Here is a 26,784-nt window from a genome sequence, read left to right as displayed (position 1 = left end):
GCTCCCGGCGCTTGAAGGTTTAGCAACCTGACGGGGCATGTGCAAAGCACAAAGCGCACTTTTCCGATGCCAAAATACTGGGAAGTTGTTTCCTGCAAAATGTGCGCCCATCCTGTTCGCAAAATAAAAGTTGCGGATCCTGACGTTACCCAAGCGCAGCGCCTGCTTTTGTCTGGATGATTTTTTACTGCACCCGTGCCCTGTTGCAGGGCAATGCCGGATCAGCCGGGAGTTAACGGGCGCGGAGCTGGAGGAACGGGACAGGGTGGAGGGGTGGATCTCCGTTACTGCTCTGGCTCCATTTACGGGTCCGAAACTGGGACGCGCTCACCCCGGCGGGTTTCTCCCCGTCTCTCGGGGGTTACTACTCGTTTCTGCCGGGCACTTGCTGGATTCAATGGGGATGTCTTAATTCTGCCCTTCGTCCGATGCGGGCGCGGGCAGAGCCTCGTCAACCCATCGCACACTTCCCACACCGGAGCAGCGCCATGTGGCGATGGGGAACGCTCAACAAAGCAGCCCTAAAAAAGCAGGTCTGTCCGCCCTTCCCGGGGATTCAGCTAGTGCCTGTGCCCTCCTCGGCGGGCTCTTGGCTGGGTGGGAGAGGAGCGGCAGTGCCCTGGCGCACCCCCCGCGACGCGGACACGCACACACAAACGTACACGTGTGCATGTAGGTACACACACGGACAGACAGAGAAGCTACTCCGCGCAGCCAGAGCAAAGTTTGCCCGGGGGCAGCCCCGCACCCGCTCCCTCCCGCCCCCTCCTCCCTCCCGCTGGCGCTGGCCCCGGCCCCCTCCTCTCCCCGCCCCCGCCGCTCGGCCCTCCCGGCCCGGACACGGTGTCAGTCACGGCGGCGGTCCCTTTCATCTCCGCTGCTCCCGCCCCGCCCCGCCCCGACGGCGGAGGGAGGGAGGGCGGGAGCGATGCTGAAGTTGCGCTGCCGCCGCCGCCCCGCGCCCCACCGCCGCCCCCCGTGGGGCGCCGCGCCCGCCGGCTGCGGCAGGAGGCCCCGCGCCGGGCGCTGAGCGCGGAGGCGGCCGGGGGCGCCGTGCCGGCAACTTTTTCCCCTGCCCGCGGGCGCGGGAGGGAAGCGGGGCGGGGGGGTCACCTCCCCGCCCGCTCCATCCCTCCCCTCCTGCCCTCCCTCCCTCCCGGGGCTGTTTCTTCCTCGGCCCCCCGCCCCCTGCCCGTCGCGGTGCCGCCGAGCCTAGCCCAGCCGTGCCGGGAGCCGCGAACGAAGCGGGGGACAAAGGCCCGGTGGGTGCGCGGCACGGGCAGCGCCGGCCCCTTCCCCCGGGACGCCCCCTCCCCTTGCCCACCTCCCCCCAGCCATTTTAACTCTGTCCCGCCGGGGTGGTGGCAACTGCACTCGGAGGCGAAACGCGGGCGGGCTCCGCTCCCCTCCGCGTCTCCTTGCCCCCGGGGTGAGCCCGGGTCCCGGGGGGATGGAGGGGGGTCGGGTCTCCTGGGGGCGGTCCCTGGCGCGGTCGGGACACGGGCGGGCGTATTTCGACCTATTCCGGCCGTGCGGCGCGTCGGGGCGAGGGTCCCCGGGACGTCGGTGTCGTGCGGAAGACGGGGTACCTCGGCCCCGAGGGGGCGGGCGGACAGGCGGGGGTCTCCGGCTGCCGCGAGCAACCCCGAGGAGTTCACGGGATTTTTCCTTCTTCTCTCCTCCTTCTCCTGCTCTCTCCTCCTCCTCCTCCTCCTCCTCCTCCTCCTCCCCCCGCTGCTCCGCCCGCTCCCCTTCCCGCGGCGGGCCGGCGGCCGCAGCAGACGCCGCGCTGCCGTGAGGATGCCGCAGCTGCCGGGGGCCGGGGGCGGCGGGGGGGACCCGGAGCTCTGCGCCACCGACGAGATGATCCCCTTCAAGGACGAGGGGGACCCCCAGAAAGAGAAGATCTTCGCCGAGATCAGCCACCCCGAGGAGGAGGGCGACCTGGCCGACATCAAGTCCTCCCTCGTCAACGAATCCGAGATCGCCCCCGGCGCCAACGGGCACGAGGTGCGCGGCCGCGGGGGCTCCGCGGGGCAGCGCGGACGGAGGGGCGCGGGATGCTGGCGGGCTCCGGCCGCCGTCGCGGGGAGGGAGCTTCGGCGGGGCACCGGGGAAAAATTTCCCATAGGAAAAGAAATCATTCCACCCCAAATCCTGTCTCCAGAGGTGCTCCGGGCAGAGCCCGTTCCGCGCTTCGGCCCGGGACGAGAAAGTTGCCGCGAGTTCCCCGACGGTGCGGTGGTATTAGACCTCAAGCAACCATGAAATTTCCTCAGTAAAATCAGCGGGGTCGGAGCGTTAGCTGTAAACTCTTTAAGGGATTTGCATAAAACTGTTTGGGAAGAAATTCCCGACTCTGAAATAACTTCAGGGCCAGCGGGGAATCTGCCTTTTTAAAAATTTTGTTTAATTTTCTTTCTTTTTTTTTTTTTAATTTTTAAAATTTTTCTCTTTTTTTTTTCCTAAAGATCTGCTAAGGGGGGCAACCTGATTTTCATTATTATTTTTGGTATCTTTTTGCCAAGAGCGTTTTGACCGCCAGAGCGCCAAATATTTTCCAGAAATTATCCACTTTCATTAAATGCAGGGTGCTTCTGCTAGAAATGCTTTGCAAAGCTCTGTTGTTATTCACGTTGTCATAAAACAATAGTTTACACAAACGTTTCTGGTACAGTTGCCTTCCAAGCTGCTTAAGAGGAAAAAGAAAGATGTTAATCTTGTGCTCTAAAATCCTCTCTTCCTTCAAGAAACTGTAGCAGTGTGTTTGATAAACGAGCATCCATACAATGACTTTTCTTCTTTTTCTTCTTTTTTGATTGTGGATTCCTTGTGGTCAGGTTTCCAGGCAGACTCAAGCACAGGATTCCTACCATGATAAAGGCAGAGAACACCCCGAGGAAGGTGAGACTTGCACAGTCCCATCTTGCAATGTTGTCCCTTTGTGACCCACCACACAGTCCTCAAACTGGAACTTGGTTTCTTTTGGAAAACATACATTTAATGTCTTTTGCGGGAGAGAGATGCCAGAGCGCTTTCAAAGCGCATTTAAAAAGGAGATGAACATGCAGTGTGTTTATCTTGAGTGACCAAATGGTATTCCAGTTGTTTAGAAACTGATAAGTAGGCCAAATGGATCTTCACTGAAGAAGTAACTATTTTTAGGATATCACCTTAAATACATCTATCTCTTCACTCATACAGTGTACAGTTGTGTTCAGAAACCCTCTGCTTTTCCCCATAGCCAAAGTCTGTCACTTAAATCTCCTTCTTCAAATCTAAGTATGAGCAGATCTCCTGCATTTTTTAATGTATCAAATGGTTAATTTCAATTGAGGAGGACAGAGGAAGTAGCAGAGTTTATCAAATATCATTTAGGAAGCTGGACACGCATGCAAAGAATGTGTGCTGCGAAGGGTGGGAGATTATGTTTAAAATTAAATGCTTATCATCACAAGCTAAACCAGATTATAAATTCCATATAAAGACAGACATAGTTCAGTCCTGGTGCTTTCCAGGACTCTGTGGCCATCTTCCTCCAAATTTGTAATTAAGCAGCCTAAAAGCAATGATGTCCATGCTCATAGCATTTGGGCAGTGAGGGGGAGGTGTTCAACTCTGGATAGTTTTCAGCTCTGCATCTTCTTTAAACCTCACTTTCAAGTAGTAGCCTTGTCAGTGGGCACGTAGGTGGGAGACCTGTTCACTCTATTTTCAGGACCTGGACCCAAACACTCTTTTTTCCTACCAAATAGCCTCCCTCACTGGAGTTCCCTCTTGACTGTAGTACCATGTGTGCTTAACAGCCTCCCTCCCAAATTATTAGGATCTCCTTCTAAGCCACCCCCTGCCCTTTAATTGTTCCCAATGAGCATAGTCAGAATGAATTATTTGCTGCACACACAGTCTCAGCAAGAGAAGGAAATGATTATATCTAGTTATCACAGCCTTGTCCTCCCTTTCCTAACAATGATGTTAGAAACCCATACTGGCAATAATTCTGAATTAACAAATCCTAGAGGCATGTATAAAATTGGGGAAAACTGCTATTTGAGAAGTGTGATGTCATTGCTGATGTGTCTATTTTGATTTCAATGAGTACTAGCAAAATTATTTATTTTGAGGTTATTCTGTATTTAAAACATAAACTTCTCACTAAGAATACTCACTCCTTTAAGAATTTGCTCTTCCTAAAAAAAAAAAAAAAAGTTTTTACAAATTGCTTTGTATCATTTTATGTCAGCAGTAATTTCCATGAGTAAGGAAACATTTGCATGCAGAACATTTTTATATATGCACAGTACCTGTTTGAGTGCTCTAACTCATGAGAAATGCATATGTGGGGAATATTGTAATCATTGTTTTGTCTTTCATAGGAAAGCATCCAGACAATGGCTTATACAGCAAGGGACCATCATACTCTGGTTATTCTGGGTATATCATGATGCCAAATATGAATAACGACCCATACATGCCTAATGGATCTCTGTCGCCACCCATCCCCAGAACAGTGAGTTATCTCTTCCAAAGGCTGGTTTTGGCAAGCTGGCTTTCCTCCTGTTTGGTCTGCAGAGCCTGTTTACAGTGGGGTCTTTTGGGTAGCTTCAGTGATGACGAAGGTTGAGCTTCTGCTGTTCAGAACCTCTGTCCAGTGGAGTTGGAGAGCTCTTAGAGGTGTTGGTCGTGATCACAGTGGAAAAGCTGAGATTAATGTCTGTGAACAGGGCTGGGGGCTTTGTGGGGGGAGCTCTGGTTTACTACTGTAGGATAATGTATGGCAGAACGATGTAAATGCTGTCTTTGTAGTGACTGGGACAGATGTGAATTTTCTGGCTTTAACTCTTTGTTTGTTGAGGTAAATCAAGGGAAGCAGAACTGCTAAAGTAACATGACAGTAAGATGAAAAGATTGGATTTTTTTTTTTTTCTTCAGATGTGGCATTGCTCTTTGCTGATGGATATTTATTTCCACCATCAGTTGGTCTGCATTAAGGCTTTATCTATCTGGCCGCATTGCTTTGAAACATGTTCTGTATCTTCAGCCAGAAATTGTGAAATGGTCATTTAGGAATTAATATCAACCATGATGCAGTAGTTACAGCTTTCCCTTACATTGTGGCAAGCACTGATTCTTCCAGGTTGGTCCCTCTGTTTCCATTGGTGTAGATTCATGTTTAATGTATTTTAATGTACTTTTAATTCTGGATAGTCAATTCTCCTTTATTTTTGTAAGCCTCTTGGTATACATATAGAGCAATGGAGAGGCATTTTTAAAATGAGCTGTGGAAATTACATTAGTAGAACCTGAGTGAAGTGGGAAACAATTTGCTTGTAGGCACCATGCTGGAAAAATGCCGCCGCCGTTGTGCGTGCTGTGAGAGGAGGAGTTGGATGCTGTTACTTCCCTGTGATAAAGCAGTTTTTCCTCTTACTGGCTCTTAGATTTTTTTTCTTGGAGGTCTCTGTCATAGCATTGTTTTGCTCTCTGATGTTCTTGGTTTTTATTCAGGACAGTGGCATTTAACTTCTAAAACAAAAAGAAAGGGCCTGATCTGTACTGGTAATTTGACAGCAGCAAAACATGTTAAATTAGTGTATATTTGGAGTCAGAATGACAGGGTGCTTTGGCACTGTAAAACACATGGATCTGCATTTGAAAGATGCAAAAACTCATGCAATATACTGTTTTCTATAGCTGTGGGGATTTTCTGTGTATAAATTCCAGTTTAGAGGTCTACAGCCATTTAGGGTGAAGCACGATGATCACAGTCTGTTGATATTTGTTGTTGTAAACGTTGTTCTACATAAAACTTCCTTTTGGATGTATCATAGGGAAAAGCATGCAGCTTTTCAAGAGGGCACTGAGACTCAAACCTGCCCTTTGGAGGACTAGGAAAGTTCAGACTTTATTTTTTACCCCCTCTTGTTACCTTCCTAAGAAAGTCCTGAGTGCTGGTGCATGGCTTAGAACAACAAAATCCAATTTAATTATTCACTGAGGATTTTCTCCATATATGCTTGCCGTGGGGCTGCCACTTATTACAGATCTGGCATCAATGCCCTTAGAATATCATCTTGCAGAGGCTCTTGAGGAACTGCCCTTTGTGGGTGTGGTGGCGGGGAGGAACGGGGGAAAACGCGTCTTGTTTTTAATTGTAAAGCTGCCTGCTGAACATCTGAGGGGCTAATTTAGTTCAGCGCTGCTCTTGCATGTTACAGCAGCACCACTATTTCAGTAAAACAGTGCTGTTGCAGGGCTGCAATGTTGACATAAGCCCGGAGTTCTTTCAGTTTAACCACAAGCCTACACGCTTGAGTTATTAAATAATTTTTTTGTTTAATTGAACTGTAATCTTTGCTAGGCTCGTTGCTGACAGTTGGGTTTTAATGCGCGCGAGATCAAAACGCGGCACCCAGGAGGTGACATGCTCGCTCTCCCCGCGCCTTTCCACGGCTCCGGCGCCGCGCCGCGCTCACCTCCGTGGGGTCCCAGCCGCTGCCCTCCAGGTTTCTCTGCCTCCCCTTTCCAGGGCAACCGGCCGGCGCTGGGGGCGAGGGGCAGCTGAGATCAGCAAGCACTGGAGGCAGAGGTCTCCCCTGGGGTGTCAGTCCTCCCCAGCCATTTGTGCCTGGTGTGTACCTGCGCCCTGCTATTTGCATGACAAAGACGCTTCTTGTTGATGCATCTGTTGCCTGGAGGTGTTAGCCAGGATTAAAAAGGCGCCCTGGGGCGCTGAATCTTTTTTTCCACCTTGGAAGGACCTGCTGACTGCAAACTGCCCCGGGGATGCACCCCTAGGGAACGGCGTCCAGACACAGGGCAAGGACCATCTATGAGAAGGGAGAGCAAAGCTTTCCTGGAAAGAGAAAAAAGTTACTTTCATCACCATATGTAGAGGGGGAAAAAATAAAACCTTTCATTTTTTTAAAAAAGGTGAATGCTTTAAAAGCTTGCTTTGTAAAATTAAAAGTACAAATCTATAGTCAGACACAACTTGCCTAATAAACCATAATAAAAAATTAAAAAAAGGAAGTCTAATTTCAGCTTTTGGAAGGGAGAGGGTGTTTGAGAAGGATTCAAAATCTTCCTAAATCTGCTGTTGTTAGAGAGGTCTTGTCTTCCCCATTCTCCTCCTCTTTTTTTTTTTTTTTTTTTTTTAATGCTCTTATTTTACTGGCAACTGATTTGCTATTTCCAAGTTGTTTTAGTAGGAGCAGGAGAGTGTTAATTGCAAGTTCAGGTAGGAGCCTCCTGCCGCAGTACGCGTTATCAGATAGGTGGGTGAGTGGAGAAGCGCAGCAGTGGGTTCGGGTGGCTGCAGGAGAAGTGGCAGGTGATGGTGCCAAACCGCAGTAACACCTGGTGAATGTGCATCCTGTGCGCTCGAGATATCTCTTGGTGGTTTCTGAGCGTCGCAGGGGTACTGAAGATGGGAGATGGAGACAGCTGTTTGTTTTCTAACGTGTGGGGCTTTTTCCTTTGGTTAACAAGACTAGTTTTGGGGTGGCAAAGCTTTCTTGACTGTTTGATGGGAATGTGGGAACAGAGGAGGTGACTGAAGAAAGATAATTTTTCCATGTTGTAAATTCATCCAGAAGATAATTTTGGATTTAATTCTTACTCCCCATGAATTAAACTTCCTATGGAAAGATAGGGGACTTCTGCAACCTACCTTTTGTCTGTTCTTATGTGTTCTTGGGGTCTGGCTTTCTTCCTGGCTTAACTGCCGCTCTGTAACAGCTGGATGTGTTAAATAGGTTGGAGGATACAATGTATAAACATTTTATGGCAACTTGCACAATGGAGCATATCTGAAAATGACGGGGAATTCTTCTAAGAGAGTTGGATTGCTAGTAACAACACAGGACTAGCCCAAATTTTGGATATTCCTTGTGTGTTTCTGCATGGCAGGGGTTCCTACAGCAGGGGGTATGGAGTTAGTTCTCATCTTGAGGAGCTGATGTCCCAGGAGATTCAGAGGATAATATGGGCAGAAGGCAGGATGAGGGTAGAAATAGCAAAAAGGAGTGGCTATGGAGCCTCACTGAGAGGGTTTTGTTTCCCTAGCTACATCATCTGTTCCTCTGAAAGCGGGCTGATTCACTTGCTTGTGGGGAAATTTTGGAACCCCAAGGGGAATGTATGGAAGCTGCAGAAGGACACAAACCTGATTTTTCATTGTATTGTCTTTTCCTGAGAATTTACTTCTTCTCACTATGCAGTTGTAGGGAATTGCTGGGAGCTGTGGCCAGCTGAAACCTCCCCGGCCCAATAAAAAATAGGCTTTCACAGTGCAGAAATTGTGGCTCAGCTCCTGCTCCCATATCACCCACCAGAAACCTTTGCTCTGATTCCCAAGTTGACATTGGAGCAGGATGCTCTGGTGCTTTAGGCAGCTGTGGTCCTGTCACAGATGTCTCTCTTCCCTCCACAACCCCAGGCCCGTGCCCGAGGAAATGGGCAGCTGAGGGGCTCCACAAGCCAGAGCTGCTTATCCAACACCGAAGCTCTGCAGCTTCACCCCGCACAGCGCACGGCTTCGCAGTGCAGCTGAATGATGCTGATTAACTCCTTAAATAACTTCGAAATCAAGCACAGAGGAGCACAAAGCTTCCTGGCTGTATGGAAGCAGAACTTGATGGAAGGTATTAGCATTTGCCCAGGGAGGAATTTTAGCACTGTTTTCTGAGGATCTCAGTGAGTCTTGCCAAATGGCAGCACCAGGAAAGAACAGGAATCTGCTCAACCCTAATAGTGGCACCTCATTGCTACAAACGTGTCTCTCAGCTGCTCTGACTCAAGCAATCACGGCTGATCAGCCTAAGTTAGTCAGAGTCAGGCCACTGTGAAACATAAACCCAAGCCATGAATGGTCATGGGATGAGTTTTGGTGGTGTTTTCTTTTTCCCGCTTAATAAGATGAATCCTCCATTTGGAAAAGGGGGCAGAAGAAGCTACCGCAGTGGCTCTAGGATGTCCTTGCCTGAATTTTGGTCTGGTTGCTCTGGCTTAGAGCTCCAGGCAGAGTCTTAGGTATATAGTTCATTGTTACTGTGATCTTTGGCGCATACTGGTGAAGAGAACACCTTTTCAGCTTTTGCTGCCTCCTCCTTGTCACATTGATGCAATTATCAAATCTATGTAATTGTGAATGGGCAAGGGAAAACAAAATGTTCTCCTGATGTGTCAGTGCAGAGGCAGCAATTGTGTGTGTGTGGCTTGAGCAGAGGCATTATCAAAAACCCCGCCCATTGCAAATCATCAAAGTTGGAGCTTTTGTATAGCAATATGTGTGTGTGTTTATGTTCTAAATATCCCTCTTTTTCTATACATCTAGGAGCTGATTCAATATAAACTTTAAATGGTAGAGCTGCTGCTTACTTTTTAAAGTGGCTTAAGCAAAATGTCATTCCTGTCTCTTTTCCAACTTAATCCCAGCCCAGAAAAAATGTTAATAAGAATAGCTTGTTATGGGCTGCAAGTGCCAAGGAGGATATGGCTCAAGAAGAAAGCCTGAAGCTCCACAGGTTCAGGCATCAAAAGAGGAAAAGGCTTTTTCCAGATAGTTGCAGCGCTGCATGCCTGCAGGCATTGAAAAGCCTGGGTACCGCAGGCCTGGTTTCTCTTGAGTACTTAACTTCTGTTTATAGTTAGTGAAAATGCCTCCTGATATGGGAAGGAAATAACCCACACAAAAGCATTTTACTGCTGCTTAATATTTCTGAACTCCTATCAGAGGCATGTGCTCTTTTTTTTTTTTTTTTTGCCAGTAGTAAAACACCATGTCTCTCAAGAAGACATACGGACACGGAACATTTTGCAGCGTGAGGTCTGTGCGTGTCCTGCTGTGATCCCCTGTGCTGCTCGCACGTGGATGGACAGTGATCCAGTGTCTGTCTGGTTCAAGGAAAACACTGTTGGGAGACAGGCAGTCTTTCCTTGACCTGCTTGAGTCAGGTTGTCCTCAGCTTGTGTCCTCCCTGCTGCTGCAGGGGAGCCATGTGCTGTGACAGTCCAACTGTGCAGATATGGCTCCCATTTACCCCAAACTGCCTTGTCCAGGGTAGCAGACATTTCTCTCTGAGCTGGTTTTGGTTGTAAGACATGTTTGGGGTGAGGACATCTGGCTGTTGGGTTTGGTCCCTTTCTGCAGGACACTGGCATGCTGCTCCTGCCTGGGCACTTGGGGATTAGTGTCTCTCTTGCTCCAGCCCTTCGTAAGCATTAGAGTCACTTAAGAAAATTGCACTCAGAATAACTTAATCTAGCAACCCAGTGGCTTCTGTTTGAGACTTGGATCTTGTGGATATGTTTATTTAGTTTGGGATTCCCACTTCAAAGGAATCCGTCCTCTCAGCAAGAAAGTGATTGAGCACTTAAATAAAAATGTATTCATTGAATCTTTGGGATTGAGCTAAAAGTGCAATAGGGAGTTAACATGTGCACCAACTGTGCTAATCAGTCAGGGATTGCCTGCTCTCCTAAAAGGGAAGAAAAGGCACCTGAACTGCCTGAGGAAAAATGACTGGCCTTCTGAGGCTTCTGGTGGTGGTGTTGCTTGCTGGGGCTTCAGATGGAGGATGAAGGAACTAGAATATCTTTGCCTGTGATCTTCAAAGTTACCAAATCCCTTGTGTAGAACAGCATTTTCATGGAGCTGAAAGGTCGACTCAATGATTGTTTATTTTCTTTAAATGGCTGTGGTTATAGGTAAGGTTGAGGCATAAAATCAATGGGATGAGCTTAGTCAGCAAAAATTACAAGTGTAAAGTTACAGGGCTTCGATTGAATATTTATAAAATGGGCAGCTCAACTTAAAAAGTAAGTGTAGTGCTGTCACCAGCTGTAACACATAAACCAGAGAATTGCTTTGGCTAGGAGTTATTAAGCAAGCCAGAGAGCAGTTAATTCCCAAAAGCATCTGTCTATCCAAGCACTTTCAATACTCCAGCCCTGTACTTCAAACAGTGCCACACGAGTCAGCGGGCAGGTCTGCTTCACCCAGACCAGGGCAGGGGAAGGAGTCCCTTGGGAGCATGGGACTTCCTGCAAGTGTTTGCCAAGAAGCAGGGTACATGGACACGTGCTCGTGGTGAGAGGCAGCCCTAGTAAGGCTGCTTTGCCAAAGAGCAGCAGAAAGCTGCTTGTGTGACCCTTTTTTTTTTCTTTCTCTTTCCCCTCCTTACTTTCTGAGCAGGGAAGCTTTAAAATAGTTTGAAACAGGCTGGTGCTGCACATCCAGCACAGTGCCAGGCTCTGCACATATCCAGCAGTCCTGCTCTGAGACACCTGGAGATTGTGTGAGCTGCAATGAACCTCACAGTGTCAGCACAAGGAGGGAGATTGAACAGAATTGGAAGGCATGATGCTGAAATCCTGTGGATACTGATGACAGCTCAGCTTCATCTTAGCTGACTTGAATGGAGGTGTGGATGGGGTTGCAGTCATTATCAAAAAAAAAAACCAGTCTGAAAATTGTTTGAGTCATCATGTATGTTCAAAAAAACAGGGAAGGGGATCACTGGACTTCTGCTGGGCAGTTTTCTTGGCTCAGAGGTAGAGAGCAATGAACTCTAAAATGCTATCCCTGTAGGCTCTATATTTCTGAGTAGGCATCCTAGTGACACTGGCTGCTCAGAGCTCTCTCTCTGTAACTGGTCACTTAGCTGTGCTGTAAGGCTCTATTTCTTCAATTTTCTGCCTTTTTCTGTGTTTCAAAACTGTCTCAGAGGTTTATCTTTGTGACCGTCTGTTGTCTCTCCACAGTTCTGGCATATCTTTTTTGCCTTGATCTTTCTTCATCCCTATCAAGTCTTGCATTGGCAAGCTTTGTCTAGCATAAAAAAAGTACAATGTGGAGGTGACGATTAAAGGTGTCAACGCTTGTCAAACACAGACCACGGTCTGGGAGAAGGCCTTTTGCCTGCTGATGTGCTAAAAGGCAGATAAATTGTGTCCAGCAATGCAAATATGTTTACTTTATTTAAATGCCACAATCCAGTGATTTGTTGGTCTCTCCTTTCTGAAGTTTGAGTGGTGCTGTATTGAGCTCAGGGAGCTGCAGTTGTGACTGGTCATTGTGTTTTCCCTTGCTCTTTATTTTGCTCCCTGCCAGTCCTGTACTTTCTTCATTGCAGTTTTGTATCATTCCCTTGTGCTGTCACAGTGAGCAAGGTTCTTGCCACCAACCCATGGTCTGTCCCATGCCACAAAAATCCATTGTACACCTTCTTCAATTAGTTTTTACAGGCTGGCTTCATTCTCACATCTGTGCCCTCTCCTCAATTTAGGCTTTGTGGCAGCTTTGTTCCATCGCTGTGGTCTGATCAGCAACACTTCTGTATCTTAAACTGAAGAAATACTTGTGTACAGAAAATTTGAGGTGAAGCCGGGGAATAGTTGGGCTTGACCTAGTGTAGGATCCCTCTAAACTGGGGGAGGCTGATTTCTCCCCTGAACCTCTGTATGTGAATTAGGCCCTGCCAAGTGTAAAAACTGCCCTTGTGCTCACATCCAGGTCCTCCTTTTCCAAATACAGACGTACATGCAGGTTCAGCCTCTCGGGGAGTTTTTGGGAGTGGGCCGGGAGCTCACAGGTGAGCAAGGGTCAGCTGTGGGAGCCCAGGGTGATGGGGCAGGCCCAGGTCCCCTCCAGCCTGCTGGAGATCAACAGATGAAGTTGCAGTGAGCTCACCCAGCTGGCACTGGGAGAGCCAGTGAGGATCTTGAGGAAATAAGCCATACATCGAACATACTGGAATACATTTTTGAAAACTCAAGTGATTAAAATAGTTTACCCCCTTAGAATGCCCCTTGTTTGGCTGCCCTCTGACAGTAGCATGCTAGGCCTGTATTTTGGTCTGGTTGTTACTGCTCGATTACCTCCTGCACACAACTGAAATTCAACTTGAAAAAATAAGTTTCAAATGAACATGTTGGATTTGAAAAAAAATGTTACTCAAAGGCTTCTCTCTTGCACTTTATTTTGTTTCTTAAATACTCTTGCTATAGGAAGAAAAGCTGTGCTGGATTTGGAGGAAAAAGGAAATAAAACTTTAAAAAGCTTAGCTCTTAAGTGTGTGGATTTTTCAGGTTTTGTTGAGACTTTTTTTCTCCTATCTCATTTATTTTGAGGATATTTCTAAGATAATAGTGCAGCGATCCTGTTTTAGATGTAAATCTTCAGAAGGAAGGATTGGAATAGGAGAACCACAAGAAAATGCTAATTTATTAGGTGACTCCCCAGACAGTTTGACAGCAATGTTGCAAACAGCTTTTTTTTTTTTAATAACTGGCAAATATAATCTTCCTATCAGAGTGACCTGTAAAAGACATACTTTGTAATAAGGAAATATTAAGAGACTGTAGAAAAGCTGATCAAAACACTGTCTTGAAACATTTTTTAATTCAAGGGTGCTTCCAAAACAGCTTGTGTAGGGAGTTTTCCCTCTTTCTTTGACACTTTAAATCCTTCCTTTTATTGCTTTTTCTTTCCAAGGATATGTGTGTAAGTGAGAATAATGCAGGCTAATGGGGCAGAACAATAAATGTTCAGTTGGGAAACGTGGTTGAATCAAAGCCAGTTCAGAAACCCCTGTGTTTGGGGCACAGACAGAGTTTCTAGGAGAAGGAGAACTCAGCGGTGGGTTGGTGAAGCTTGTCTTCCAGGACTCCAAGTAAATACAGTCAGATAGTTACACAGTCGTGCTTACTGCACAAAAATGCCCTTCTCCATTAAATGAATCTCTCTGGCCAACATCTAGTGGACAAATTATTTTTTCAGACTCAGTCAGCAGAAGAGCCTACAGGTGGGTGTTTCATTTTTCTTCTGGAGGTGGCATGTCACAGCCCAGGAGCTCATAGCTGATGTTGGCCTTTCTTGTATTACCTGCACTTCCTCTCTCTCTTCTGCTGGGTTCTCCCAGGAGGGGTTGGCTGGTTAAGCCAGTGGCTGAGATTTGATCCTAGGAGGTTAAGCCAGAACTGGCAGAAGTGCCTGTGGTAACATAAGTGCCGCTGGTAAGTTATAGCTATTTCGGGGCTGGAGGAAAAGTTTGTGCCTGTGCAATTAAGCATGAAATAGGTAAATTCTGTGTATAATTGCCCAACCTAGAGTGTAGCATGAGTACTTGACCCGTGGAAATTGCGGTGTATCAGTGACTGCTGGCAGATTCCTGGGAAGTATCCCTGATGCCCATGCTGGCAGCAGGGTTATGTGTGTGTTTGTGTGTGTGGATGTCCTCTGCTTCCCCCCCACTCCACTCGCAAAGGCACAGTCTGGGAGGAGACTTCTGCAAATGAGGACCTGAAAAAGCAATATTTGTTCGGAGCCTTAGAGAAAGGAGATTGCAGAGGTGGGAATAAATTCTGTATTTCCTGAGTTCACTTTGGGAATTCATCTGAAAGACAGCTCACTTCTAAGCATATGTTTCTTAGGTTGGTTTTGATTTTAGGTTTTTTAATGAAAGCAAATGAGAAGTCTGAGAAAGTAAAAACTGAGATGTGTGTGGTGGAGAGAGGGAAAATAAGAGGATTGAAGCCCGTGCAGATAGGAAGAAAGTTTGTGTCAGTGCTGGCTGTGGCTGTGTTTCATACCTAGCCTTTGAATGAAGGAGCAAACAATCTACTGAAGTTTCTAAATAAAAGCAAGAAGGGGCCTAAGAAAATTAGCCCAAAAAAGGTTTTGTCAAAAAACAGACTTTGTGTTTTCTCTTTTTCCCTCCCTGCCACACAATAGCACCCATATCTTCCTGCTTGGTTTTCTGTTTGCTCTCTCCCCTGCAGGGGAGCAGGCTCTTTGCCCTCAGCATCATTATTTTCATTCCCCACTTTTGTCTCCCTCCCTCTCAGAAGTTCAGTGCAAACACAATTAGATAACGAGCACGGTGTGCTCCCTCTCCTGGGAACCTGCCATTGATTCACAGCTCTTGCACATAACGTGCTGGGAATGACCAGCCAGGGTTTCTCTGTCAGCTGCCCTGGCACCAGCCTGGTGGGACTTCTCTTGTTTACTGTAGGGATGGGAAGACCTCAGAGAAGCTCTTTGGGATGGCATCTTGGCAGCAGTGGCATCTGTCTTCCTCTTCCAGCTGTGGCGGGCACCTGCCAAGGCCTCAGTGCTGTCCGTGCCCTGTGCCTCGGCAGCCTCTGGTGGGAAGAATGGTTTGCAAGGAGGTGCCTGCTCATTTGCAGCTGGAAGCTTTAAACTTTTTCCTGTGCATCCTGAAATATCTTCTATTTTAATACACTACAGGCAGACTGTGTTTACTGGAGCACAGCTCTCAGCTTCCTATCTGCGCTTCTTAAGCGGTTTGCCCTGGTGCCAGTGCTCTGCCAGGGTTAGCCAGGTCATCTGTGGCGCTTTCTTTTGTTTCTTCACACCTCTGGAGCTACAGCTGATACGCTGTGGCCGCAGCTGGTGGCTGCATGGTCCCCAGCACCACAGCCACACTTAAAACTCAGTTTGTTGTGTTCCTGCAGGTAGTCACCTTGAAGGGATTTCAGTTCCTGATTTCAGGAGCTGGTGAGGTTGGTTGTTAGGGTCGCTGACTCTCTCATCCAAAGGGTCCTGCATGAGGAGAAGCTGTGCCTCTGCCTGGGCATGGGTTGCTGCCTGTGCAGGTTATGGAGTGGGCTGCATGGGGTGAAAACCTGGCAGAGAGCTTTCAGGTGCCTCTTTTGCGCTAAATAGTGTCTCTTGAATTTCATTGAATAGCTACAAAATAGGAGCAAGCTTTTGAGAAAAAGTATCAAGTAGCAAGTGAATCCTCTGTAAACGAACATAAAAGTCCCCGGAAGGGAAAAATTAGCAGTAATTACAGTAAAACATACTTTTTCATCATAGTAATGGTTTGATGTTGAAAGGTAGGGTTGCAGTATCATGTAAAAGTTATTTTTTCTGCTGTGTCTTCATAGTGGTGAGTGTTTTGGAGACTTTTGCAATGCTATGCATGTTATTTGCTCATTTTTGGAGGCTGGCATTCTTTTCCAGACGCTTAAGACTCCTTGTGGGATAGGCAGAAGTTGGTTTAGCTGTCCTGAAGATAATGGCAGCAGATCCCTCTGTTTACAGTGATGGCTTCAGCTCCCTCTATCTTGCCACTCTTTCCTCTGTGCTGCTTTGCAAGCTGCCCTCTGCTTATCAGAATGAACACCAGAGCCACAAAGAATTAGTCCTGATTTTAAAAAGCAGACTGTGCAGAGGAAGTAGTAAATTTGTTGAGGATGGCAGGAGAGTAGAGGGAGGGAAAACTCCAAAACCTTGGATTACAACAGAAAAGACTTCTGTCTTGATACTAAAAAAATTATAAGCTTTTACATCTTGGAAAAGAGCTTGCTACGTTTGACTCTAATTTCAGCCTCAGTATGGTTAGTGTGTTAAGGAACAGTCAAAGTGAAAACGAGACCATTTCCCAGCCTTGAAATGACAGAGACATAAGCTCTGTGTCCATAGGGAGGGAGGCCAGATCCCTTTGCTGTTGTCTTTGAGTCGGGATTTTAATGACTACAGGGAGGAAAGGAGTGTTAGTACAGCAGAACAAAAACGATACAGCTAAGAGGAAATTATTTTTATTGCTAATGCATGGGTGCTCGTAATGTTTAATTCTTTACAGTTTGTGCTTTATTTGCACATTCTTCCTTCCTCAGCACTCCACACACTATAGCAGCAGGACCATATTTCAAAATTACTGCTCTTAAAGGCTCCTATTCAGTGGTTTTACCATGAATAAAAATATTTGTCAGAGTTGCCCAGGTGCTCAGACTGGGCAGCACACGCACACAGAGTGGTTCGGCTGCTGTGCCCTCCTGGGCTCTTGCTTTTTACATCCTCCTTATCCTCCCTCCTTTCTGCTGATAGTTTTTTAAAGTTTCCTGGAAATATTTTTTCAGGATAATGTAGATGTACATTTAATTAAAATTCAGGACAGTCTTTTCTTGATAGACATTTACTTTTGTTTTCACCAGCAAAGCCAGATGAGGAGAGAGAAGGAGCGTTGGGAGCATTTGATGCCCCTGAAAACCATATTGTGGCAAGAGTAGTTTTAATGCAGTCCAAGAATTGCCTGTATGACTGGAGGAGAGGGAGGCTTAAAAAAAGCTTTGCAGTATTTTATACTTTTAGGTCATTATTTATCTTTTTAGATAATTAATGGAGATTTAGTGTTTGTCATGTGCTGTGTGTCTGGTTTAAGGTAAGTGAACTACTGTCAGTTTGCTACAAGGAGCTGCAGAGGGGAGACAACAGCCTGGGCATCTGCATTATTTTCCCTTGCATCAGGTGCTAAAAGTCACTAAACGTACTGTGAGTCACAATATTTTTTCCCAATTTGACTCACTTGCCCAATCGTATTTTTACTTCAGCCTTTAGGCTTGAAAAAGCATGTGCATAATCAGTTCATTTTGTGTGGTCTAGGCTATAAAAATGCCCCCTCTGTTCTTTCCATATGAAAAACGTGTTTTTAATTTTGGGGAACTTATATAATTTTCTGTGCTTTCTTTTGTATCTCAGATTAAAAACAAATGCTCCCTTCCCCTAACTTTGCATGTTCCAATTATGGAGTTGTGAAAATAAGTCATCCTTCAGCTTTTGTTACTTTAAAACAGCTATCGGTGATGTCAGAGTCAATACTAAAAGCATTAAGAATGCTGGCAGAATGTAATGCAGCTGCAATCCAACATGATGTTGGAAATGGGGTTGAGAGCATAAAGGCTTTCCATATTCCCAGGGCGCACAACTGCTCGCGGCCTTGGCTTTGATCTCTTCAAAGGCTGCTGCCTCCTCCTAGATGGAGAGACTTGGCTGCCACTCGCTCGCATTGAAAAAAGGCAGAGGTCTCTATTCAGGCAGAAATCAATCACTGTGCAGAAACAATTATGTGTAATTCAACCATCATGAAAACAGGGTGAGATTATGGGTTTGTTACCTGAGTGACTGCGCGGAGATGGGGAGCAGCGGACGCGGGAGTCCTGCTGACATGCCACATCTTGATGACAATTATAGACACATGAATGATGTGGCGGGCGGGGGCGGCAAGATGACAAATGCTGGTCACGCTGTCCAGCAGAGCAGAAAATGAGGTTACAATTGGGAGATAATGTTTGCATATGTAACCATATTTCAGCAAGCTGGGCAACTTTAGGGAATAGCAGAGACTGGCGATCGTAAACAAAGTCTGTGTGTGCTGTGACTGTCGGCTTTCCACGATACAGAAATGTGCAAGTGCAGTGAGAAACCCGTGTGCCACGTCCTGAGGAGCTGCTTGTTTAAAACAGCCCAGAGGCATTTTTGGGGCTGGGGGGAGGGAAGAATTGCCTGGGAAAAGGAGAAATCTCCAGAGTCTGGCCCTCAGAAGGCAGAGGAAGCAAGCAAAAATCTATCTCCATCTCTCCATGTCTTGGGACGGGCGGTATTAACACGGCAATGAGCGATGGCTGTTTACCAGCAGCGCTGAGGAGCGCATCTCTGTCTCCTGCCTTCCCCTCCCAGCGGGGATTTTCGCTGGCCTCATGGCAGCGCATCTCTGAGCGAGAGCATTTTTACATTTGCATGGTAACATTTTGGCTGCAATAGGCTGTTGGTAGTGTGACGTGATGCTCAAAATATCTTCTGATGTATAATGGCCTCCTTTAATTAGGAACTTTCTTTTTCTTCCCCTGAGTGGTAAGCAATAGCTGTCTGTCTTTAAAAAGGGAACTGGCATGTGCAGTACCTGCCACGAGAATATTTATTTAAAGTATTATTGCTTATAAAGTCTCAAAATAGTTTTCCTCCCCAAAAGGCAAAATAAAACACAGATGACTGATTATAAAATGGTATCCCTGCTCACTTTGGTACACAGGATGAGCTTTACCTTTTATACTGCTCGGGCTTAGACATCAGAGGCGCAAGAAGCTGCTTTGAGTTACAGATCTTCAAACAATAAGTCAAAACAAAAAATCAATCCCTCTAGTCCCTGGGTGCAGTTAGCTAAAGATAAAAGAGAAAAATAAAGTTATGCTAAAGCAGATAGAGGAAAGGAACAGATATGCCAAGGAAACACAGAGGACAAGTGCAGAGTTGAAGTGGGCCTAGTGTGAGCCAACATCAATGAATTTTTATCTTATCAAAAAGTTTTAGGGTTGCCAATTCTTTTCAAACTGGATCCACTCTGCTCCAGGGCTGCCTGAAGCGTTGTCTTCAATAAAAATTGCTTCTCCCTACCCCCCGCATACCTCCCTCTCACTCCTAAATGTAATCACATGCAGGGATTAGGCTGCACCTCACTCAAGGTATGAAACTTTACTGCAGACTTCAACAGTAAATCAAGGACTCTGGTAATCTTTTGTTATTACAAATATGAGCTGAGATTTCTTTTTAAGTATTTGGTGAAAGAAGTATAATTTAAAAAAAAAGTAAAACTATTTTCTTCTGGGGTTATTTCCCCCCCCCCTGCCTCCCAGTAAATTTAAATTACAAAGGAATTTCTAAAATAGGATTTTTTTTAATTGATTGGAGTTCTTTAACATTTTTTTCTTAGCTCTTTCATGGAAATTTCAATGTCAGTTAACTGCCTTTATTGAATCAAGTATGTGGCTTAAGCCTTAACCTATAAAGAGGAAAGCATTGCACCTCAGTGTTGTGATATGCAACATAAATCTGTCTGTGTATCTCTTCAGGACTGACATCTCAGGGGTCTAACCAAGCCAAAAAAAGTCTTTTTTGAAAAGACATCTGTTGGCTTTGACCTTTTTCTGTTTCTGTTGATCTTTTGGGGTGTTTATAATAGGGGTGAGCACGTGCTTGTGTACTGTTGGGAGGAGCTCGAAGTGTCTCTCGGCATCCCTGGATCAGGACAGCTAGTGCTGGTACCTGGCCATGGGCACATAAGAGGCAGACAGGAGATGGTAATGCTTCAAGTAATAGCTACAGAAAACATCTATCCAGCCAAAAGTGAATAATAGACCTAGGTTGTACATTGCCTTCAAAAATACCTGGAATGAACAGATAGTCAAAGGATTTCGGGAAGTCTTGTTGATGCACAACTTCAGTTCAGTAGCTGGTGTCTCAGGGCCTGTTTCTCTGTCTATAGTGTGGCATAATATCCATTTCAGAGGTGGGGCAACAGAGCAGAAGAGGAAGAATAAAGGGTTCAAGGTATGCAGATTAAAGAATGCTAAGGAAAGGCTACTGATGTTAGGTCTTGCTCTTCAGTGAGAATTTGAGGGGGCGATTTCAGACAGCTGCCTGTTAAACTGGAGCTGGGTCTTCTCACTTCAGGCTGTTGAACTGCTGCCTTCGCTGCTTTGAAAAAAACAGAAAGCATTCTTTTCTACGTGAACAGTTGCTTGAGCTGCTACAGAGGTGTTTATGGGATTGTGGACTGAATGGGAAAAGGGTTACTGAGTATAGATGTTACTGTGAAATGGTATGGAATACATGGCCCATGCTATAAAAAAATTAGTATCTCTAGTCTCTTGTTTCAATAAGGTGGAAGTTACTGTAGGTAACTACTTAAAATGAATGTTCAGCCAGTTGTTGCCTTAAAAAAAACACATAAAAATCTGCAGCTAGATAATTATTCCCATTCACCTCTGGGTAGATTACATCCTAAAGATAATATTTTTTTAATTGCTTTCATAGTTCTCCTTATGGTTGTCTTCTTTGAAGTGAGGAGCAGTGTGGCATGATACAACAGCAGCGGCTGCACAAGGAGCTGAACTGAATTTGAAGGCTGCCCAGCTACAGCTCGGTGTTGCGGACCTGCTTTTGTCCATTACCAGTTTTGATTTCCTTCAGTTCAGCTGTAGGTGAAGCTTTGTCATCACTAACTGTCAGCCTCTCAAAAGAAAAATTTTATGTTTTTGGAGGCAGAAATGGGCTTGATACTCACAATGCTTGGTATCGGATATAATGCCTGCTGACTGGTGTAGTTTTGCAAGAGCCAGTGTGAAGACCAGTGGTCCTTGGAATGGCTGATACAGAGCAGAGATCTGCAAAATAATAATCCTGCCCAAAGGAGGAGGATATGCAAGGCCCGTGGAGAATTGTGATCTTTTGTGTCCTTCCTGAAGAATGCTATGCACAAGCTGCAAGGAGTGTTGGTTTGAGTCAGAATGAACTAGGAGACTTACAGGGCTTAAGCAGCCCACTCTGAAATGGAAACTGCCTTAGCTTGAACTTACGGAATATATTTTGGGTTTTTGTGTGTTTATTTGAAGGATTTGTTGAATGGAAGCAAAGCTTGGAGGAGAGGTGAATGGGAACTGCAATGCTCTGCCTGGCCCCTCTGCCCCTCCTGCCCTAGGAAAGCAAGCTTGTACCTAGTTGCTTTGGGAAGCATCAGCCATCTCCCTTTCCCATTCAAATATTTTGATTGAAGTATCGAAGACAAATGTGTTGATTGGACCTGATTCCTCCCAGTGTGAGGCTTTTCTTTCTTTGTCTTTTGATCTGGCCTAGCTGAGCAACGCAGCAATAGCAGCTAATTGACTTAGCCTGTGTCAACTGACTGCAGCACCGAGACTCGGCTGTTTCAGCTCTCCCAGTACAGCAGGCAGAAAATAAACCCAGTAGCTAAATGCTGTGTCAGGCTGGGATGGAGCCCGGGCTAAATGCAGAGCAAGGGCATGGCGTGGAGGTGTGTGCCGAGGACCCAGGAGCCCCTGGGAAACCTGTGGGATGGAGGGGCAGGCATGCTTTCTCAAAGCTGGCCTACTTGGCCTCTGAAGTAAACACTAATTTGTGGTCTCTTCGTAGGGAGGGAGCAGTCTAATAACGCTGGGATAACTTTCTTGCCAGCAACGCTGTTGTTCAGGGCAGCATTTAACTTCATCTAATTGGGACACTCAGGTTTCAACAGTCAGCCTGCAAAAATGGCAGACAACCTGAAGGTGCCAGATGATTTGCTAGATGCCCACGATGAGAGACACATCGCTGTGTCCTCTGAAGGGTGACACCGGCTCATTGGCACCAGCAGATACTTCTGGTTGAGAGGGGGATGGAGCTCTCCTTTGATGGGAGCGGGAGCATCAGTGGGTGCGTGGGGAAAGGCTCAGAGACGCGAAGCTGGATGTGGCTGCGGGAGCGAGGAGTGACCAGCCTGACATGCTGGGCACACTTCTGCCTCGGGATATCTCTGGCAGCAAGGAGTCCTCCATGGACACCGGCTCAAAGGTCTGCCCTATTAAGTTCTGTCCCAGTGGAGCCGAGCCTTAAATAACAGGCAGATGTTTGCAGAGCGTGTATTATGGAAATCAGACCAGTCATAACTTGACTGCTCTAAAATAATGCACGTCTCTTCTAAAGAGTGTCGGCTTAGTTTTTTTTGGCTCGAGGCAGAGACAAATTTGTGTGTGCAAGGCAGTGGCCTGTGTGGGGCGGCCGGGGGGCCAAGCTGGGCCATTCCCATCCCTCGGGGCACTCGCGCTGTCCCAGGGCGGCACCGACCTGGCAGCACACCCCCTGCTCCCGTGGGAGGGTTTCGCTCCTTCCTGCTCCTCCCGGCTATTCCCAGTCCCTGCCCCGAGAGAGCTGGGGGCGCCGTGGCAATTAGGAGGTTGCCGAGGCAATTAGGAGGTTGTCGGTGTGGCCCCGCAGCTGCTGATTTGCATGTCTGCCTACATCGGGCAACTTCCATGTTCATCCACATTCCTCCCCAGGGCTGCCAGCACGTGGCTGTCTCTCAGGAGCTCCTTCCCACGCCCTGGCAGGTGCTATCCAGCATGTGACCTGTCCCCGGAGCTGGTGGGCTCAGCTTGGTGCGGTGGCTCAGCAGCACACGGCAGGTTGGAGACCTGTGGCTGCCTTTCAGAGTTCCTCCTCCTGGAAAGTAGTTGTGGGCAGTGCTGCTTTGTCGTCAGCACTTGCACAGAGTCACCTGCAGGAGTAATTCAGTGTTAAAACTAAGCCTTAGTCTTGTTGGAAACTTAGTTTATTTTTTTACATTTCCTGTCTTTCCAAGACGTGAGCTGTTCACATTGCCCTCGAGCAGGTGGTGGTGCCGAGGGAGGAAGGCTGTCTCCTGCTCTCCCTTGGCAGCCTCATCAGCTGGACCTGGAAAAGTATTGAATTAGCTTCATTATGCCACTGATTTGAAGTCATTACTGGTGTAAGCCGATGCAGTTCCATTATTGTTGATGGGATTGGGACTCTTCATGTCACAGGTGAATTGGACTCAATTAACCAAAGCTGTGGTCTTAATTAGAAGCTTGGCTTTCAGTGGCCTCCTCCTGGGCCCTGGAGGTGGGACACCCCCTGCCACATCTTGCTGCCCCACAGGACTCAGAGAGTCAAGGGGAGAAGGTGCCACTTTTTCCCATGCAGCATCTGCATGGACCATGTAGCATCCTCTCTTGTGCTGCACATCCCCGCAGCTTTGCTCTGTGGGAGAGGAAACCCAGCACAAAATGTGGAAAGTGCAAACCTGCCCCTTTGATCTTGCCAGTGCAGACACCGGTGCCTGTGTCGCATCAGCTCTGGATCTGTCCCCATAGCCTAAGTAGTCCAGCCAGGGAATGAGAGTTTTTTTGCTCTTTACTTAGAGACAAGTCAAGTGTTTTGTCAGATACTTGGCTTGACAGGCAAAGTGGGAGGTTTTGTGTTTTCACTAGTTGACAAGTTTTCAGTGGCCATGCCTGGCTCTCCTGGCACCTAGATGAAGCAACATATCTGTAAGCACTTTATGAAAAACCTGATGCTCATTATTGCACTTAGAAAAACCCCAGCACAGGGAAGGAATCATCCATTTGTGGGACTGGCCAGCAGCACAGCTCCCAGGGAGGTCCAGGGTCCTGCATCCCACTTGGCCTCTGTGGAGCAGGAACCTCTACCCAGTGACCTTGCAAATGGTTTCGTGCACCCTGTCTTCACCTTTCCAAAGGAAAAGGCGGCTCTCCTGAGGCACACTCATGCTGGGGTGCCAGCACGTGCCGCTGCATCAGGGCTGGAATGCAGGACCATCCCAGGGGCATGCCTGGCTGCCTTCCCTCTGCTGCTGGAGGGGGTGACAGTCTTTTTTTGAAAGCATGCACCCTCCTGCTAAATATAGCATCAGTGCAGCCTCTATTTTTAGTGTGAGTTTTAAGTGCCTTTTTCAGCAGAAGCCCTGCAGGATTTCAGCAACAGACCCCACATCTGGGTGTCCCAGGGGTTTCTGTCCTTTCCCAGTGAGGAAGGATGTACTGGGGATGGAGAGCTCATGTGGTGCACATCAGTGGCCCCGTGTACCACATGCTCACCCGTCTGACTGCTGCAGAACAGGCAGTGTAGCGGCTGATTGCTGCCTCCTGCTCAGGAAGAGCTCCTTCCTCTACCTGGCTGCTGGGTTGTTTTGTCCTTTTTCTTCCCTCCCAAAGCTGGAAGGAGCATAGTAGCCACTTGGAAACCTCTCCTCCAAGCTCAGGTGTGGCTGTGGTGGGCCAGCCTCCTCTAGAGTTAAAAGGGACTGAGCTGTAAGGGTGAATATTGGTTTAACCTGAAGCCTCATGTAAATCCCTTTCAGACCAGTCTCCCCATTCAAAATTAGGATTTGGTACTTGTTGCTGTTGCACCCTGTCCAATGTCTAGCTGTGGACTTGCACTCCCTCTAGATAGCGAGGAGGGGGTGAGAAGAGGAAAGCCTGGGCGGTGGGAGAAGGCTCAGCTCACTGTGGTTTAGGCTTATTGTGAACTGTGTTGCTGTAAGTACTCTCTCATCTGGTTTTACTGCAGGTGGCAGCTTTCCTTGTGCCAAGCAGGAGTTTGAACCCACAAGCAGCCTTGGGGGACTACCCCTCTCTGCCCCACAGCTGTTATGAATGGCTGCCTTTGCTGGTAGTCATCCAGAAGGACTCAGTGGTTCCCTAACAAGTGGCTGGAAGATACATGAGGGGAGACCCATGCTTAGCACCTCTGAGTTTGTGATCTGCAAAGTGTGCTTTTAGCTGCACATAGTGTCAGTGCTGTTCTGAATGTGGCATGTGCTGGGGGGAGGCAGGGGAGAGAGAAAGGTGCAGCTATTTTTGTTCCAGTGGTGGTTTATGATGGTTGTTTCATTGCCTAGATAGCTTACAGTGGGTGGCATTCACATCAGACACTACCCCACACCTGAAAAACAGAAAACAAACAAAAGCTGAGATAAGCGGTGCTTTAAGGAAGATCAAAAAGTTGCCTGCATGTTTCTTCTTCTTTGGGAAACCTACAGTACTACTGACAGATCAAATGCAGGTTTAGGTGTGTATTCATGGGGCATTGGTGGGCCCCATTCTTCCCCTCTAAAATGGCAAATGAGGGATATTACTGAGAAGATATGACAAGTTTGGTATGAATCATCCCATCAACACAGGAAAGAAGTATTCTCTGAAAAGATTATTTTTGACTTGAAGTAGATGGTCAAATATGGCCTCAGAAGTTGCAGGGACAGTGCAGTGTATGATGGGGGACAGTAAAATGGCTATGTTTCAGACTATAACCACAGGAAACACACTTCTTGTTACTTTATCTCCCTCACAAACTTGCAGTGGTGCGCAGGGTACTTTGTGAGCCTGTTTTATTCTCATTTCAGCCAGGCTGTGCTGGAGCAGCTCTTGCTGGTGCTCAGCATACACCTCTGTGTATTTCCAGCCATGTTACCTCAGACGGGTTGAACCCCGCTGGCCGAATGAAAAGCGTAGCATTGCTGAGCTGTGCTCTCCTGCTAAAGGTTTATGTGCATCTTCATTTCACTTGAATAACTTGCATATGTAGGGGCTACTCTCTGCTGCTATTGCTATGCCAGAAGTCAGCCTCTAAACTTAGCTCTGAGCCAAGACCTCTTCCCCCAAAGATGCACAGCGTTTCTTTTCATCGTCACTGCTGACAGGAGGGGGTTATATAATTCAAAGTTCCTCTTTCAGTGCTCTACAGTGCCTGTGCTTGAGTTTTACCCTCTCATTCCATGCGTGGTGACTCTCCTGCTGCAGCAGGGGGAGCGGTGCCAGGCTGTGCCGGTGTAGGCAGCGGGGCGGTGGGTGCCTGGCATGCACGGCTGCAGGAGCTGCCGCTGGTGTTTCAGAGGGCACGGAGCTGACTCTTCTCCGATCTAAGCAAAATCCTGTGCCAGCTGGGCGATGGGGAGAGATTAATGACTGCCTTAGAAGCCAGTTTTCCAGCCTACTGGCCAGAGGGCAAGCATGATAGTTGTAGCAGCTGGTTTGGAGAGGAGGGAAATGAGGGGAAGATAAAATTGCACATCCAGAATGCCAGGGTAGTCTGTGTCCATGCTTTGATGTCTTCTCCCTCCACACCCTCCTGTGGGTTAAAAATGAAACTAGACTGCATTTATAATGGGTGTGTGAAGATCTGTATTTAGCTACTGCAAGCAGGCTCCTGGACTGAATCCTTGTATGTGGAGAAATAGTTTGGCCAAATGCAGGAATGGGTGTTTTCTGTGCTCTCATGGTGGGGACGCACAGACACATGTCATTTCATCAGTTCAGACATAACAGCCTAACAAATTCTGACATACATGTACATGCTGGGTTATGAAAAGGGATAAAGGGAGATTAAATACCCTTTAATTCCTCCTTAATGGTCCTGAAGTGTCTAAGTCTTGGTTAGGGCTGTGGGAAGAAGGCCCATTCGGGTCTGCAGTGAGTCTACAGGCACACAGGTTTATTTCCAGTTAAATAAACAAATGTAGCTGCCTCTAAACCTCTGAAATTGATTTGCACATCCAGCGAAGCAGGGCTGAACATCCTCTCTGCAGTGCCCAATGCAGAGGGCAGGAGCCATCCTTGCATGTTCAGGAAGACCAGGGCAAAAGATGGGGCTCCTCCCGAGTGGCAGAT

At 47.2% G+C, this 26,784-nt stretch overlaps 1 protein-coding gene across 5 annotated transcripts in view; it reads left to right on the top strand.

Annotated features, from left to right (window-relative positions):
- The first annotated feature begins 1,069 nt into the window (after positions 1-1,069).
- Positions 1,070-26,784, top strand: part of LEF1 (lymphoid enhancer binding factor 1) — a 71,110-nt gene continuing 45,395 nt past the window's right edge. For 4 of the 5 annotated variants that reach the window (XM_053941057.1, XM_053941053.1, XM_053941058.1 and 1 more), the window contains exons 1-4: positions 1,070-1,262; positions 1,782-2,010; positions 2,841-2,904; positions 4,377-4,510. In XM_053941057.1, the coding sequence (XP_053797032.1) occupies positions 1,801-2,010; positions 2,841-2,904; positions 4,377-4,510 (408 nt within the window). In that variant the 5' untranslated portion in view covers positions 1,070-1,262; positions 1,782-1,800. Of the gene's footprint in view, positions 1,263-1,565; positions 2,011-2,840; positions 2,905-4,376; positions 4,511-26,784 lie in introns of those variants that run through there. The other variant, XM_053941054.1, reaches the window with a different exon arrangement.

The sequence above is a fragment of the Vidua chalybeata genome, chromosome 4 (genome assembly GCF_026979565.1).
Source record: "Vidua chalybeata isolate OUT-0048 chromosome 4, bVidCha1 merged haplotype, whole genome shotgun sequence".
Classification (NCBI taxonomy): domain Eukaryota; kingdom Metazoa; phylum Chordata; class Aves; order Passeriformes; family Viduidae; genus Vidua; species Vidua chalybeata.
Note: the sequence above shows the minus strand (reverse complement) of the source record. Positions and strands in the feature narration are given on the sequence as shown.